General features: G+C 43.6%; 2 protein-coding genes across 6 annotated transcripts in view; both read right to left on the reverse strand.

Moving 5' to 3' along the window:
- Window positions 1-3,833: 3,833 nt before the first annotated feature.
- cox16 (cytochrome c oxidase assembly factor COX16) lies at window positions 3,834-7,880 on the reverse strand. Of its 2 annotated transcripts, XM_068338976.1 has the most exons (4): window positions 7,745-7,880; window positions 7,167-7,244; window positions 5,108-5,176; window positions 3,834-4,259 (listed from the first exon to the last, which is right to left on the reverse strand). In XM_068338976.1, the coding sequence occupies exons 1-4, from the start codon at window positions 7,802-7,804 to the stop codon at window positions 4,098-4,100; spliced, it is 369 nt and encodes a 122-aa protein (XP_068195077.1). In that variant the 5' UTR covers window positions 7,805-7,880; the 3' UTR covers window positions 3,834-4,097. The 2 variants fall into 2 exon arrangements, with proteins under 2 accessions (XP_068195077.1, XP_068195078.1); XM_068338977.1 differs by lacking the exon at window positions 7,167-7,244 and having other exon boundaries at window positions 7,745-7,870.
- Window positions 7,881-8,526: 646 nt separating this feature from the next.
- The window catches only part of actn1 (actinin, alpha 1), a 39,362-nt gene continuing 33,568 nt past the window's right edge, over window positions 8,527-14,320 (reverse strand). For 2 of the 4 annotated variants that reach the window (XM_068338966.1, XM_068338965.1), the window contains exons 16-21: window positions 13,971-14,105; window positions 13,657-13,836; window positions 12,640-12,786; window positions 10,377-10,442; window positions 9,193-9,351; window positions 8,527-9,103 (exon numbers count right to left, since the gene is read on the reverse strand). In XM_068338966.1, coding sequence (XP_068195067.1) covers window positions 8,945-9,103; window positions 9,193-9,351; window positions 10,377-10,442; window positions 12,640-12,786; window positions 13,657-13,836; window positions 13,971-14,105 — 846 coding nt within the window. In that variant the 3' untranslated portion in view covers window positions 8,527-8,944. Of the gene's footprint in view, window positions 9,104-9,192; window positions 9,352-10,376; window positions 10,443-10,714; window positions 10,796-12,639; window positions 12,787-13,656; window positions 13,837-13,970; window positions 14,106-14,320 lie in introns of all 4 variants that reach the window. The other 2 variants (XM_068338964.1, XM_068338963.1) reach the window with 1 other exon arrangement.

Raw genomic sequence — 14,320 nt, forward strand, 5'->3', positions numbered from 1 at the left:
TGTCCCATCAGGCCTCGGATCAAACGATCCACAGTTATTCATTTTTCTCTGATTTCATTTTATTTTTCTCTGGATTTTATTATCTTTAGGAGAACATCACTTTGTCTGGTATCCTAAACGTATCTTACAAGTTAGGTCACATTTTGAAAAAGGAAGATTTTAAGAACCAAACTGGAATGTTGTGATAATATAATCACAATGTTGTGGTCCCATGATGAGCTGGCGTATCATCCGGGGTGTACCCCACCTTTAACCTACAGCCAGCTGGGATAGATTTCAGCAGACGTGTAGCTGGAGATGAGATGATTGCAATCGTCTCATCTATAAGAAAATGGATGGATGGATGGATGATCACAATATTATGAGAGTAAAGTAGTAATATTATCAGAATAAAGTCTTAATATTACAAAAAAACTATTTTAACGGCACATTGATCCAACGGATAGCTATCAGTTCTCCCCTTTATTCCCCATTTATTATAAACTGTAATTTTTCTCATAATTACAATTTATAGTCTCATATTTTTATTTCACAACATCGTTCATCTTCTAAATGCATAATTTATCCAAAGCCATTTTCTTTACTTTTACATGCACATTTTTTAGATGTTGTTTTGAGTATTTTAGTCAGGTTTCTTCCATGGGCGTCATGTTTTTATAGTGTTTGAGGGCAGTTTGACGTCGGTGGGCCTGAATCTGGCTGGTGGCATCGATTCTCTGAGAGGAAAACAACTTCATTTCTCCTCTCCTTCCTGCTGTGTTTCATTTTGTCACAGAGACTTGGCCGCTGCCACGTCTCTGGATACGTTGCATTAAAACATCCGGAGTGCGAGCAGCAGAGAATCTGCAGCGCGTGATCATCTGCAAGCTCGGGTTGCAACTGCTAAGGCGGGCGATGACACAGTGGCCCTGCCAAAAAGGCAACGCCACATCGCCCTGTGGGCGACTTCCACTTCTGACGTTCAGAGATGATCAGAGAAGCCGTGAAACGAGAGAGTTAAAGAGTCCCTGTGGGCTGGTGGGTTCTCTCTGGACATCAGCTTTCAGAAGACACGTACAAACATGAATGAATGATCAATAAATACAAATTCCTGACAAATCTTTATCGGTATTTAACACTGAGCATAAATACGCCTGTAGACTCCCAGGAGAGCTTCTCTGCTCCTCTTCCTCTCTACATATTCATGTTACAAACAGACTTCATGCGTTCTCAGCTTGGTTGGTTTACTTGTTAGCAGCTATGAGCTGATTTACACAAATCTTTTTTGAGAGGAAGGTCTGAAGAAACAATCCATTTGATTTTTGGTGGTGGATACAGATTTTAGAGGACTTTCTTTAATCGTTGTGGAAAAGCGACAGGATTTTGGCAAAATTGCAAAAACAGCAAAAAACTGCAGAGGATTTTCATGAAATTTGAGCAGAGAGGAGAAAAATCCACTAAATACGGAAACGGATCCAGATAAAGCGAGCATTCACTAAGTTTTTAAACATTGCCAGATTAGCATTTTTAATGTTTTCATTCCTGTGTTCTGTGTTTACAAGAGACGGCAGTAAACTTAAACCCCGTCATGCAGAAACGTTGGCGTGTTCCGTGTTCATACATGTCAACTCATAACGAACCCTGTGCTGACAAATCCCATCAAATGAAACCCTGACAGTCTGTAAATATGAAACATGCAAAGCTAAAGTTTTTACAGCTCAAACCACATCCGTAGAGACCGGTCTTAAATACGTAAAGCGCCGCTCGTCTGTGGAGAGAGCCCCTTCTGCAGCTGCAGCCGCTGGAGCTGAGCATTCAGTGGTTCACTGGTCTGGAATATATGTGCAGAGGAAGATGAGGGTGAGAGAGAGGGATGCCCACTCTGACTCCATTACATCACAGACAGGAGACGAGCGCAGGGGCCCCGGACTCTACATCCACCCCCCTTAAGGTGCAAAAAGAGGAAGAACGAAGGAAGGAAGGAAGGGAGGAAGAGAGGAGATCCGGGCGGAGATGTCTCAGGGGTTTGACCCCTATGCCCAAAACAACCCACCCCCCTCGTCTCCATGGCGCTGCGTGGCCCCTGCCTCCCTTCCAGGAGAGAGTGGAAGTGACAGTGGCGATCTGTGTGCGTTGTGTCGGGCTCGTTATACGGGGAATGATGGGAAACGGCCGAGGGGTGCATTTGTTCTGCGTGGACTCCCCCTCAGCTGCCAAAGCCTCCGTCTATTTATAGGAATCAAAAGAAAGGGAGAGGAAATAAAATAAGCACAGAGGCCATACCCACTACCCCCCTCCCCCTGCTGCTGCTCCTGACCCCCCCCCCCATGTGGAGTAAGTCTATTTTTGATTCTGCAGCTCCGTAAATGACATCTGACATTGAGGCTTCTAACGTTTCCCATCAAGGATAAAAAGGGTTTCAAATGGAAAATAAACACCAGATTTTATTATTTTTATTATTGTTGATCATATTAATTGTTGCTTCTAATAAATGAGAAATAAATAAAAAGATTTTTTTTATTTCTTATATTTATTTTAAAAATACAAATAAAATAAATTAAAAAATAAATGACACCTCCATGCTATAAGAATCTTATAGTGTGAGGAGAATGACTCGATATCTCAAAAAATATCGAGAAACCTTCACACAAACCATGACTCAGGATCTCAAAGCATGACTCAGCATTCCAGAACACTGTGACATTTCCTTCAGATGGAATCCGCTGACCTGCACGAGCTTTTAAAACCTTTCAAAGAGGTTTTAAAGCTTCCTGTGACAAAACACTCCGTCTGATCGACGCACCCTTCCTGGAGACACTCAAGAGGTCAGAGGTCAACCACCAGCCAGGTCGTTCACGCGGAATCAGATGGTTGTAATAACTTTAATAAGGATATAAAACACATTGCATTGTGGGGCAGCTAACAGTAGAGAGGATGATTGGAAAGAGCTCCGCTGCAGCGTTCAAATGGAAAGGCATTGGTTTTAATGATCCATTCTGGCTGCAGTTTACTTCTTCTCGGATAACACTTCCGCACCGTTAACAATCTGAAAGTCCAGCCTTAAAACTGTGGTTTATCTTAAAATACACCAACCGCAATCACAGGTCATCAACCCTTTGATTTATAGCAGCTTCCTCACTGCAGCCTCATCCTCATCCACAAGCTGCAGATGTCTAATCATAAAAAATAAAAAATAAAAAGCAGGAAGCAGCCGGAGGCGCATCCAGAATAAATGTGATTGACCCGTGTGATTGCTGGTGCACCAACAGGATTCTGCACGAAATGCAAAGAGGCCTCTTCAGAAAGAGGAGCACACAGCAGACAATTTAATCAACAGTCAACGGCAGAAACCGAATGAAAAATTACTTTGATTGCGTGCTTTGTGATTCAGATGAGGATTAGAGGCCGTTTCCACAAGCGGACAACGGAGCAAAGATTTACAACTGGGCGACCTGTGCATGATTCCTGAAACACCGAGTTAAACATTACATTTAACAAAAATATCCCGAGATGTTTTTATACAGACGTCCAGACCTGAAGAATAATCATTCCATCCTATTCCACAAACTGAAAGCAGCACAAACATCACGCCTCAGTCACCCAGACATCCCAGAGTCGTGTTCTTTCGTTTTGCGGGTCGAGGGAAAAAAAAAAGGTAATACCGTTTCCATTAGGAACGTAATAAATCCACCGCCATGCAAAGTAATAACTGTCAGAGAAACGGATTACTGTCGAGACGTATAAAGCCCGAGGAAACGCTGGCCTGTTGTGTTATTTATTCTTTTATACTTTCGGCTGCTAAATCAATGCGATACTGTTGTAAACAGAAAGCGAGTCAAAAACAAAAGAACAGCTCGGATCAATAGAACATCATTTATTGAAACATGGTCATCGTGCTTTGATGGATATTACCTTGCTGATAGGTGGGGCGCAGTAGGACACTTAGTGCCCCCTAGTGGTGGCTTTTTAAAGTGGCGAAGTTTCCACTTGGTTCCACTTGAACTTGGTTGCATAAAACTATAAGATGTTAAAACCTTTACCTTCTGTCAGGGTTTGTGTGTCGCAAACAGAAAACAAAATAAAAACAGAGTTCCCTACAGATCCGGCCCCGGGGGGCCTCATTCTCTCACTTCCTGTCCGTTTGTGCCGTCGATTCCGTTTTTGGTGGTGTGTTTTTGGTCCAGCCTGGCGCGCTGCTGGTTCTGGTACTCCCTGGAGTCCTCCCAGGGACGAGGTCCACGGATGTTCTTCCACTCGTCCAACTTCTGAGTTTTCATCTTCTGCAGGGGGAGGGAACACAACGAAACGACAGGAAGTTTCAGGGATGCAAATTATTGGCTTTTTTTTTTTACGTGAACATGATTTCAAAGTCTATTTCTGATCCTTGCATCAGTTTACTTTGTGAACTCGGCAACAGCGTCGTGTCGGAGTAACGGTTAGCATCGGTTTGGCTTCAAGTTTGGTTGTTAGGGAATGTTAGAACCTGTGTTCCATTTGCCTGGGGTCAAATGTTGATGCGCCGACTTAGAAGTCGGAGCCAAAGGAAGCGTTCAACAGTCGGAACTAGAATAACATTCCCATCGGAAAAATATCACAGACACACCCCATCCAGAAATCTGAAGGGAGGGAGCATCTCCTCGGCGACGATCGCATTTCATCTGCTTCTATTTGGGTCTTGGAACGAGAGGTGAGGAAATAGTGATGCTACTTCACGCAGGTGGGATTCATATCAACTTGTCAACAGTGATGGGTTCTGACGGAAAACCCGGTCTGACCCGCTGGCGGGCGCCGCCATGTTTAATCAGCGCTTGGAGATCTCTTAGAAAATGACATCCATGATTAATGATAAACACAGACCACATTATGTCACGTGAATTAAACGTTAATTAACACAAAACCGCCCGAAGCCTCTTCTCTCCCAGAATCCACACACTTCAGTTCTATGAAGCTACAGATAAAATCTCCAAGTGTGTACACGTGAGTCCTCTCACGGCAGATAAAATGTCTGTGTGATGAAACCCTATGAAGCACATCTTGTTAACCAGCAACACTTTCTTGCAGAGAGACCGTTATCAGTTTCTTTTCATCTAATCCCTTCCCTCAGGAGGCCTCGGCTGTCTCCGCTCACCTCGTACTCCTCCTCCAGCACGACCGACTGATCCCGGACGTTCACTCTGGCCTCCAGCGAAGGATCCAGCTGAGACAGAGCGAGGAAAGGTGTTAAATGAAGGTGAAAAGCATCACGTCTTAGAATATTTCTTATTATACTTTATCTTTTTTCTGTAGATTTGAGACTTCCAAGGCCGAGATGGAAGTTCGAGTGTTTCAGTTTTATGAATGTCTTTTTTTTTTTTTAAGACACCAAAGGAGGTGGATGTTCATCACAGGTTCTGTCTCAGTAACTCCTCGTCTCCATGCATCGCTTCTTAAATCTGTCAATCTTGCAGCATTTCAGAACACGTGTAGCATTTATCCAATCAGGCCTGACGCCTCCAGAGAAAAACTATTTCTCTCAACATGAATCTCTCGAACCGACGGCGATTTTTAAAGGATTCTGCCGGATTCTGCATCGACGCCGCCCGGTTTGGTAAGAAAACCGAGAAACACGAAGCGTCGCACAGGCCTCTGGGAGACGGAGTCCGATTGGAACTATCTGTGTTTTGCAATTCAAATTGATTTTGGCTGGAGAATAGCGGCGAAATGAATCCCATTCTGAATCATTACTTTTAATGAGCTCTAATATTTCACAGCAATAACGCCGCAGTCGCTCGGCTGACTGATGAGTTCCATAATTCTGTGATTGATTTTTAATTAGACCTACATAACTACAGTAAAGAAATGATATGCTGGATATTTGCAGCCTTTGGTTGAGGGGATTAAAAGGCAAAAATAATGAGGTGTTATTAGCTTTTCTTCAGCCGACACTAGTCTGAGCTTCAGGAAGGAACCGGGAGCACCGGAGGGGAGGGAGATGCTGCTCTGAGGTGGTGGTGGGGGGGGCTTCAGGTTTGTCTCTACCTCCAGGCGAAGTGAAATCATTGAAGAGAACATGCAAATTGGATCACACAGTGACTTAACTCTCACACGGTGGTTTTAATCCTTTAAATATCTCTGGGAACCACAAAACAGTTTAAGCTCTGGAAGACTTTAATCAGCTGTTTAGGTCGGTGTAGTAAATTTCACGCCGGTTCACCGGATCCAAATGGTTCTAATGAGGGGCTGCTCTTCTGTCGTTTGATCCGACGACAGAACGGATCCGTCGTCTGAAGGGAAGCTTTGCACTTCTTTCCATTTTACCAGAAATTTGAGACACCAGATCACCAAATCCAGGGCTGCTGGTTTCAAATAGTTTTATTCTACGGACGGAAACAGTAGAGAAGCAACATCCAATGTGAGCCGCCCTTCTCCAGCTCTCGTGGACTGAACTCAGATCAGTAACCAGGCCGACTGAGGTATTTATCATTCTGAGAATGTTTTCAAAATACACATTTATTCACTCTTTGTCTATAAACAGAATGTTTACAGACAGACTGCACAATATTGTGAAAATTGAGTCATAAATCCTGGTTCAAACTGTAAGAACACTAGCTCAGAAAATGTGAAGCATGATCCTTTTCTTTCCCATGTTGTCCTAATGTGTCACACTTTAGCCGTGATACGAGATCGCTGCCAGACCCATAAAACCTTGTACTGACTGTTGATTCAAACTGCATTTGAAAACTGCTGTGCATTCTGGTTGCTGTGGGTTCTATTTAACATTCTAAGCAAAAAAAACAAACAAATACCACCGCCCTTTTCCCCCATCATATCGCACAACCTTCAGGAAAAATTACATCGTCCTGTTTAACATTCCAGCTGTGAAACGCTTCTTTAAGCGATTATGAGATCGTTCACTTCCTCTTCTTGTATCGATGGGGTAGAAGCAACCGAGTTTGAAATGTTCCCTGAACAATGAGCTCAGCTTCTGCAGCCTAATGGAAGTAAAACATCCCCACATGGGAGCTATAAATAAACTGCTGCTCAGACAAGTCACGACTCAAGTGCAATTACGAGTCACACCACCAGGGGGCGACAATACACACTGATTGAGAGGCTTCCACCCTGGTGTCTTCAGATCACGGAATTGTGAGTTTAACATTAATCTCCAGTCATATTTATGTGTAATATTACATTATCTCAACACCTACCCTTCTATTTATCCTCTGCTCATCATAACGGATTTGAGAAAACTCTCGCAGACCAAAGGAACCCCCGACTACAAGCACCTGAAAACATTCAATGCACAAGAGTGGTTAGTAAACATCAGTAAGGATGGTAACAGTCATTACTTCATTATAAAACTTGATCAATTAGTTAGATTAGTGATTAAAGTTTAATGCTCCTCCACAGTGAAGGTCCGCTGACATGAGCACCTAATTATCACCATTAAGTTATTAAATATGCAACACTTTGCACAACAGAACCATAAAACCTTGTACCGACTAGTTGATAATGAAGGACAGTCTGTGGAAACATGAACAACCCTGAATTTACCCTTTAGCACGAATTTTTATGCCCCTGTTACACAAGATGTTTTTACGTGATGCAATAAGTAAATTAACACTTGTCTTTATCGCTGAGGACAACATGCGACTTTAATTTTGACGCTAAGTGACGTAACAACTCGTTTTCGTGTCCTTGTGTATTATAAAGCGCTAATCTTCTAGCAGCTGCCAGCTAACAGCCGAACCAAACTTTAAAACTACACGTATTAAAACTCACTTACGAGCATAGGGAGTCCATACTTCAGAGTTTTGCTTTTTTTCAGCGCCTTTAGGTTAAACATGACTTATTCCTCGCTAAGAGTTCATCCTGTTAATGCTAACACGGCGATCTGTGTTGGTCCGGTGCGTTAATATGTCCGTAGGAACGTAGCGATCAAATTAAGGTTCCTATGTAAAATGTGGACACATGTAGTGTTATTTTGTTTTGACAGTTTTCTTGATACCGGCCCCAAAAAAATTGTGATGTAAAGTGTTTTAGGCCTTTGAAGTATTAAGTTTAATCACATTTTATTTCTACAAATAGAAAATTTAATTTTAGAAAGGTCATTTCAATTTTTATAAATTTTTTGCAACCAGAGATGATTAAACCGTGTTTTGTTTGCTTTTCACTTAAAAAGAAAAATGCAATAATGTTTTATGACAAGTGACTGTCACAACTAGATCAGTTTTTACATTAATACCACCCATGATTTTGTTCCTTTTATGCAAAACTATTCATTTACAGCTGACTAAAATATGACAGAAACGGACACATAGCTTGCATAGCGTGAGCCTCTTCCCCAGACTGGATGAGTTTTTGTGCCATTAATGTGTGGTTTCTAGTCATACCTGCTTTTCCAGGGACTTCAAAATCCTTTATTAATACCCAAGGAGAATTTATGCAATGTTTTCATGATATGAATTTGCTTTTTTTATTTATCGGAGAGCTGACTAAATGAAAAAATGTAAAGGTATATCCATAAAATAGCACAACCCCTGTAGTAAACAGAATAAGAGGGGAATGTATAGCAATTTTTCTTTATTACAATTTCGGTCTCTTATTTTCAATCAGGTGAAGAAAAATACCTTTTTTGTTCAGTATAATAAAATATGTTAACTTTATTCATTTTATGAAGAAAAACAATGACAACAAGAAAATAAAAACAAACATTTTTTTCTCTCTCCATCTTTGTAAACCTGGAGAGCTGCTGCAGCGTATGGTAAGCAAGTACAGAGACAGAGTGTGAGGGAGCAATGACGATGATGAGGATGATGAGAATGATGATGAGCAGCAGGAGACAAAGAGATAAGGCCAGAGACATACAAAAATTGAGCATAGCAGGATGGGGTGTGGTGTGGTGAAGGGGGCGGTCAAAGGACATGGCGGTGATCGGAGCAGGTAGGCCGGCGGTGCCGAGTCGGGACGATTGACAAAAGATTGTTCAGAGGTCGCTCTCTCCGTACAGAGCAGTGGAGAATGACATGTAGTCGAGGGCTCCGGGTACAGCATCAGGACCGGTGTAGGGCGCCATGCGCGCTATGCAATACTCCGCCTGGTCTGGAGGAAGCTCCCGGCGCAGCTCGTCAGCTAAAATGTAGTTCTGTTGAAAAGATGAACGGATGAATCACAACTGCCTCCATTTTCTTACTATTTAAAAAATAAAAAAACAGTACGATTGTGTGACTGTACCTTATCCCCCGCCAGAACTTTGAAGGACGCCACCACCTGGTCGGCCGTGTCCGTGTCGGCCGTCTCGTGGGACATGAAGTCGACGAAGGCCTGGAAGGTGACGATCCCCATCCGGTTGGGATCCACTATGCTCATGATGCGGGGGAACTCGTTCTCTCCCTGGAGACAGGAGAGGGAGCTGTGAGGCTCAGTTGTCATGGTGACCATCCCACAACATGCAGCAAACCGACAGATGTTCTGCATGCTGATGTTCACTTGTGTTTAAAGTAAATCGGAGGGGAGACCCCCCCGCCCCCCTCCTGGAGGGGGGGTGACTAGAACACGTTTTGGATTCTTCTCACTAAATCAGAAACTATTTCGACTTGAACAGTTTGCTCCATTATTAAAGTCATCTGTCAGAATATTTTGAAATCATAATGATCTTTTTGACGTTAGGCCACATAAAAAATAATGTACAGAAAAAAAACAAAGATTTCCTGGGTCAAACACATCCTTAAAAAGGTTTGTCCTCGTGTCGCGTCGTTATCTTCCATCTCTTCAGTCAACCTGAATACCTGAGGCATCTTTGCAGAAACGGTCTTCCTGTTTTGTCTCTACATTCACGACAAAAATCAGTTTTAGCAGGAGATAAAACAAGACGATTTGTTCCTTTAAAGATGAAATCTGACTTCCTCTTTCAGATATTCGACCCTGTGAGCAAAAACATGCGTCAGCATGTCAGCTAGTTTATGGAGACCCTAAGGATTTAAAATGACTTTTTATAATAATTACTTTTTATAATAATGTAAATTATTTTATTTCTATTATTTTAATAAAGCCAAATGATAAATACGATTTTTTTTTACATTTAATGTCATGACAGCATCCAAAAATACACCAAAAATGGAAATATTAATTTTTACTTTTGCTGTCCACGTGAGTGGACGTATCTGGTTTCTGATTGGATAGAATTCGAGGTGTTCCAGCAGTCCCACCGCCGCTGGTCTCCCCCTCCTGCTGAGTGAACATCTTTCATTTGCTTTACATAAATGTTATAAAATCCTTAAAAGATCTATGGAAAAATGTGGAATCGTTAAAAAAAAAAAAATTTTTTAAAAAAGAAGTGACATCTCTCCGTTACCGTGTCCGGCTGCTGGTGTTAGTCACACACAAACAAATATTGGTCGAGTGTTTCGTGGCTTTACCAGGTTGTAACCAACGGAGATAAGGCAGGTTTTGAAGTCTTCAGCATCCATGATTCCTGATCTCTTCTACGAGGTCAGCGACGGACAAATCAGGAGGAAGAGGAAGAAGAAGAAGGGGGGGGGGGGCAGGTCGAGTGAAGAGGAAGAGGAGCAGTAAAGGATGAACAAAGTGTGGAATCGAGGCCACAACGATCCACCGTGTGGATGTCGTGACGTCACAGGAGGATAACAGTAAAGGTGGGGATGGAGGGAGGAACAGAAATAAAGGAGGGAGGAGTGCAAAAAAAAAAAAAAGAGGAAGTTAAGGTCTCTCAGGGGGCGGAGCCACGATGAAGTACCTGCGTGTCGTTGGCGATATCGAAGCCCAGGCTGATCAGGCAGGCCTTGAACTCCTCTGCGCCAAGAGTGCCCGAGTGGTCCTGGGGGGGGTGTCGTGGGGGGTGGGGCCAGTGCCAGGCGTCGAGAATGGGGGGGGCCGCAGGCCATGCAGCAACACATACAGCAAGGAGGGGGGGGGGTCAGTGAGGGAGGAGGAGGAGGGTGAGGCGGTGTCAGAGGGAGGGGGAGTGCATCATGCACAAGGGGAGGGGGGGGGGAGTGGTGGGGTAGGGGATGAGGTGAGGGAGGGGTGAAGGGGGGGGGGGGGGTCATGCAGGAGACAGGACACAGAGAACACAGTGCATATTCATTAGGAACGTGGCAGGTGAACACACGGTGGCAGCGGCGCTGCCATGCTGGGGGGTTTGGGGGGGGCATTCAGAGGCGTTAAGGTGCAGTGGGGCAGGCAGACTACCCTATGGTGGGGTTATTCATGTCAACATACTGGAGGCTCCTCACATGATGCAAAAAGTACCTTTTGTGTCGCCACAGCAAAACGTTCCATTAAACAGTTCTCAGTCAATTTCCCAGAATTCACTTGTGATTTAATTCATGAGCTGGTTTTACCTGTTTGTTTGTTTGTTTGTTTGTTTGTTTGTTTGTCAGCAGGGTCGCTTAGAAAGTTTCGAACAAGAGTTTGCAAAAAAAATAAAAATAAATTTTGCGGATCGGACTCGATGAATGTTTTTTTTTTTTTTATTTTACTCCTCAACTGGAAACATTTGTTTAAACAAATGTCTTTGAAATGTAATATTGCAAGGTTTTAATGGTTTGATACCAGTCAGTAATACCATGTTAGCAAACATTAAACACAAGCCTAATGTTTTTACTGCCGGGTCGGGAAAGAACGCATTAAATTTGATGGATTTTGGGGGGGAAAAGTCGGATCTTGAGGCTCAAAAACTGATTAACAAACAATACAGAGGATATATGAGCTGCAGAGCTATGATGGTGAGGAGGAGGAGGAGGAGGAGGAGGAATAGGAGGAAGAGCGGGTGCTGAATAAAAACTCCTCCATAATTGGTTCTGTTGTTGGCGGGTCGAGCCTGAGCATAAACACCAAGCGGGGGAACGTTTTCCAGCTACCAACAGGTAGCTGGAAATGTAAACGCTAAGTTGACGTCGGCCTCCGCATTTAGCACGACACACAACAGCGATGTCATCTCAACCTCCTTCGCTTGACTGGCGAAGTCAAGAGAGAAGTCAAATTCCTGGGTTCTGAAAAATACTGGCTCCACCCCGATTCAGTGGTTTCTTCTTGGGAACTGCTGTTCTACAAAAATTCATAAAAATCCATCAAATGGGCCACTTGTAATTCATGAAAACTGGTGGAAAAACACTTCATATGATCACAAAGTTAATAAAAATGAGTCCATCGGCCTTTTGTTGCGGATTTACTTCAAATCTCAACCGGTTGTGTGATCCTGCTGCCAGACAAACAAGCGGTGAAGACGTCTGATTGGTGGAGGTAATTAATCACGGTTGGATTTGTATCTCCGGACGCCGTTGCCCGTCTGCAGACGTGTCGGTTTGGAAAAGCGAAAGCGTTTCGCATCACAGATGGCTTTTTTTTTTCCCTCCAGCTTAGCGGTTTCAACGTGTCTGACGGCGTCCTGCGGCGAGCTGGGTAATATTCCTGAGATGCTTTTACATCCCGCACTAAAACCACCGCCTCCCCACTGAAGATGAGTAGCTTCACTTAGCTTTTAGCATGCTAATAACCCAGAAAACCCCAGGAAGTCACAACCCATGGCGAGAAATAATCAGGTCAGGAATACTAACTAGCTCCTTAGTCTCCATCTTTCTTTCTTTTCTTTTTTTTTAGATTCTAACCTCACACATGAACCACAACGCCTCTCGTCGCCTTGGCGACATTGGTACTGACCCTGTCGAAGTGGTTGAAGGAGGCCCGGAACTCGTTCAGCTGCTCCTGGGTGATGCCTTTGGCGTCTCGCGTCAAGATCTGGTTCTCGATTTCATTGATAGTCCGGGCGATGGTGGTGAGCAGCTGCTCCCAGCCCACACGGATGTGCTGCAGAACAGAGACACACGGTTGAGGGGGGGGGGTGTCATAAAATATGACTTAATAAACACTGCTGGAAATTTAAGAGGAAAAGCTCACTGAAAATGAAAAGTTTAGTCTCTTTTTTATGCACGATATTTCTGAAAAATCGGGAGCGGTTTCTACGGTTATGTTCACGTTAGACAGCTGCAGAACGGAAATCGTAATCTTTGCCTTTTTTTTGGTGGGTGCCTGATCAACATAATCTGATCTCTTGAGTCGCTTTCGACAAAACAACCTCAAAGACGACAAAATCAATGCAGATCAGCTGTTTCCATAACCTTTTCGATACCACAAATATATTTTCGTGATGCAAACGAATCGAACTTTAATGCAGAATCACTAAATCTGGCTTTTTTTTTGTGTGAACTAGTCCTTTAAAAAGCCTTACAGCGGTTCTGTTAAAGCAGGATCGGTGCAGACAGAGCCAGGACAAAACATTTGCAGGGACAAATTAGCAAAAATTGCTGGTTGCACTTAAAATACGGGGCATTACTAAATACGTAGCGTAGATTCTGCGTTCAGCAGCGTTGAAAACGGGTGAGTTGATGTCCTGAATTTCAAAAAAGAAATTGTTTTGTTGAAAACCGTTGGCAGAAACAAAGTTCATTACGTAAAACCTGAGGCTGGACGGTAAATTACACGTCTGAAACGTCCCGTATTAAGACTCTCCGGGACTTTCCTGTGGCGGTCTCAACATCCTGCCACCCTCCGTGACAAATCGCAACCATCCGACGCAAACTCATAAAAATGCATCGACGCCATGAGAACTGGAGGAAGCAGGAATCCCCCCCCCCCATCCTCCTCTTCCTAGTCCTGCTGCTCGCTTCCCGGTTTTACCTCCATGGTGTACTTGGTGTGTTTGTTGTCGAAGATGAGCGCTTCCTGGATGAGCTGGTGGTCTCCCTCCAGCTGGTCGATCTTTGGCTTGTAGTTGCAGATGCTCTTCTCGTACTGGCGGAGGTGCGTCAGCTGGTCCTCCAGGGTTCCGTGCATTTCGATGGAGATGCGGCAGATTTCCTGCGGATAAAGTTTGAGATGAAACTAAATTCAGCTTTTTTTTCCCCCCACAAGCTGTGATTAAAAAAAAAACAAAGATTTTGATTCATCAAATGGTTTAAAGGGGTTTCAAACGCGCTCGTGCTCGCGCTGACCTCCATCTTGGTCTGGATCCAGGGTCCGATGACGTTGGCCTGGTTGGCGAACTGCCGGCGCAGACGCTCGTTGTTCTGCTGCCGGGCGTGTTCCTCGATGAGAGCCTGGTCGCGTTGAGGCACCAGCTGAAAGACCTGGAAGAGGAAGAGTCACAGAAACACGAGAGTCAATACGTGTCAGTGAGATTCAAACCAAAATGAACACTAAACATTTCCTGTTTGATAGAAAATCACGATGAATCCACACGTCTCAAAAAATCTTTATCCAGTGCATCTACTTTTTTATTTAAAAAAAAAGTGGATATTGGTCCTTTTCTGAACAAAAAACTTTCACTAAACAAAGTTTTTGG

The sequence above is a fragment of the Antennarius striatus genome, chromosome 17, assembly GCF_040054535.1.
Source record: "Antennarius striatus isolate MH-2024 chromosome 17, ASM4005453v1, whole genome shotgun sequence".
Lineage (NCBI taxonomy): Eukaryota > Metazoa > Chordata > Actinopteri > Lophiiformes > Antennariidae > Antennarius > Antennarius striatus.

Bases quoted from the DNA above. Each gene is read 5' to 3' on its own strand.
- cox16 (XM_068338976.1), bottom strand. From the start codon at position 7,804: ATGTTTAACCTAAAGGCGCTGAAAAAAAGCAAAACTCTGAAGTATGGA. The intron at 7,245-7,744 runs GTAAGTGAGTTT...GAATGTTTTCAG, and splicing joins AGTATGGACTCCCTATGCTC to GTGCTTGTAGTCGGGGGTTC. The intron at 4,260-5,107 runs GTGAGCGGAGAC...CTCCCCCTGCAG, and splicing joins TGCTGGAGGAGGAGTACGAG to AAGATGAAAACTCAGAAGTT.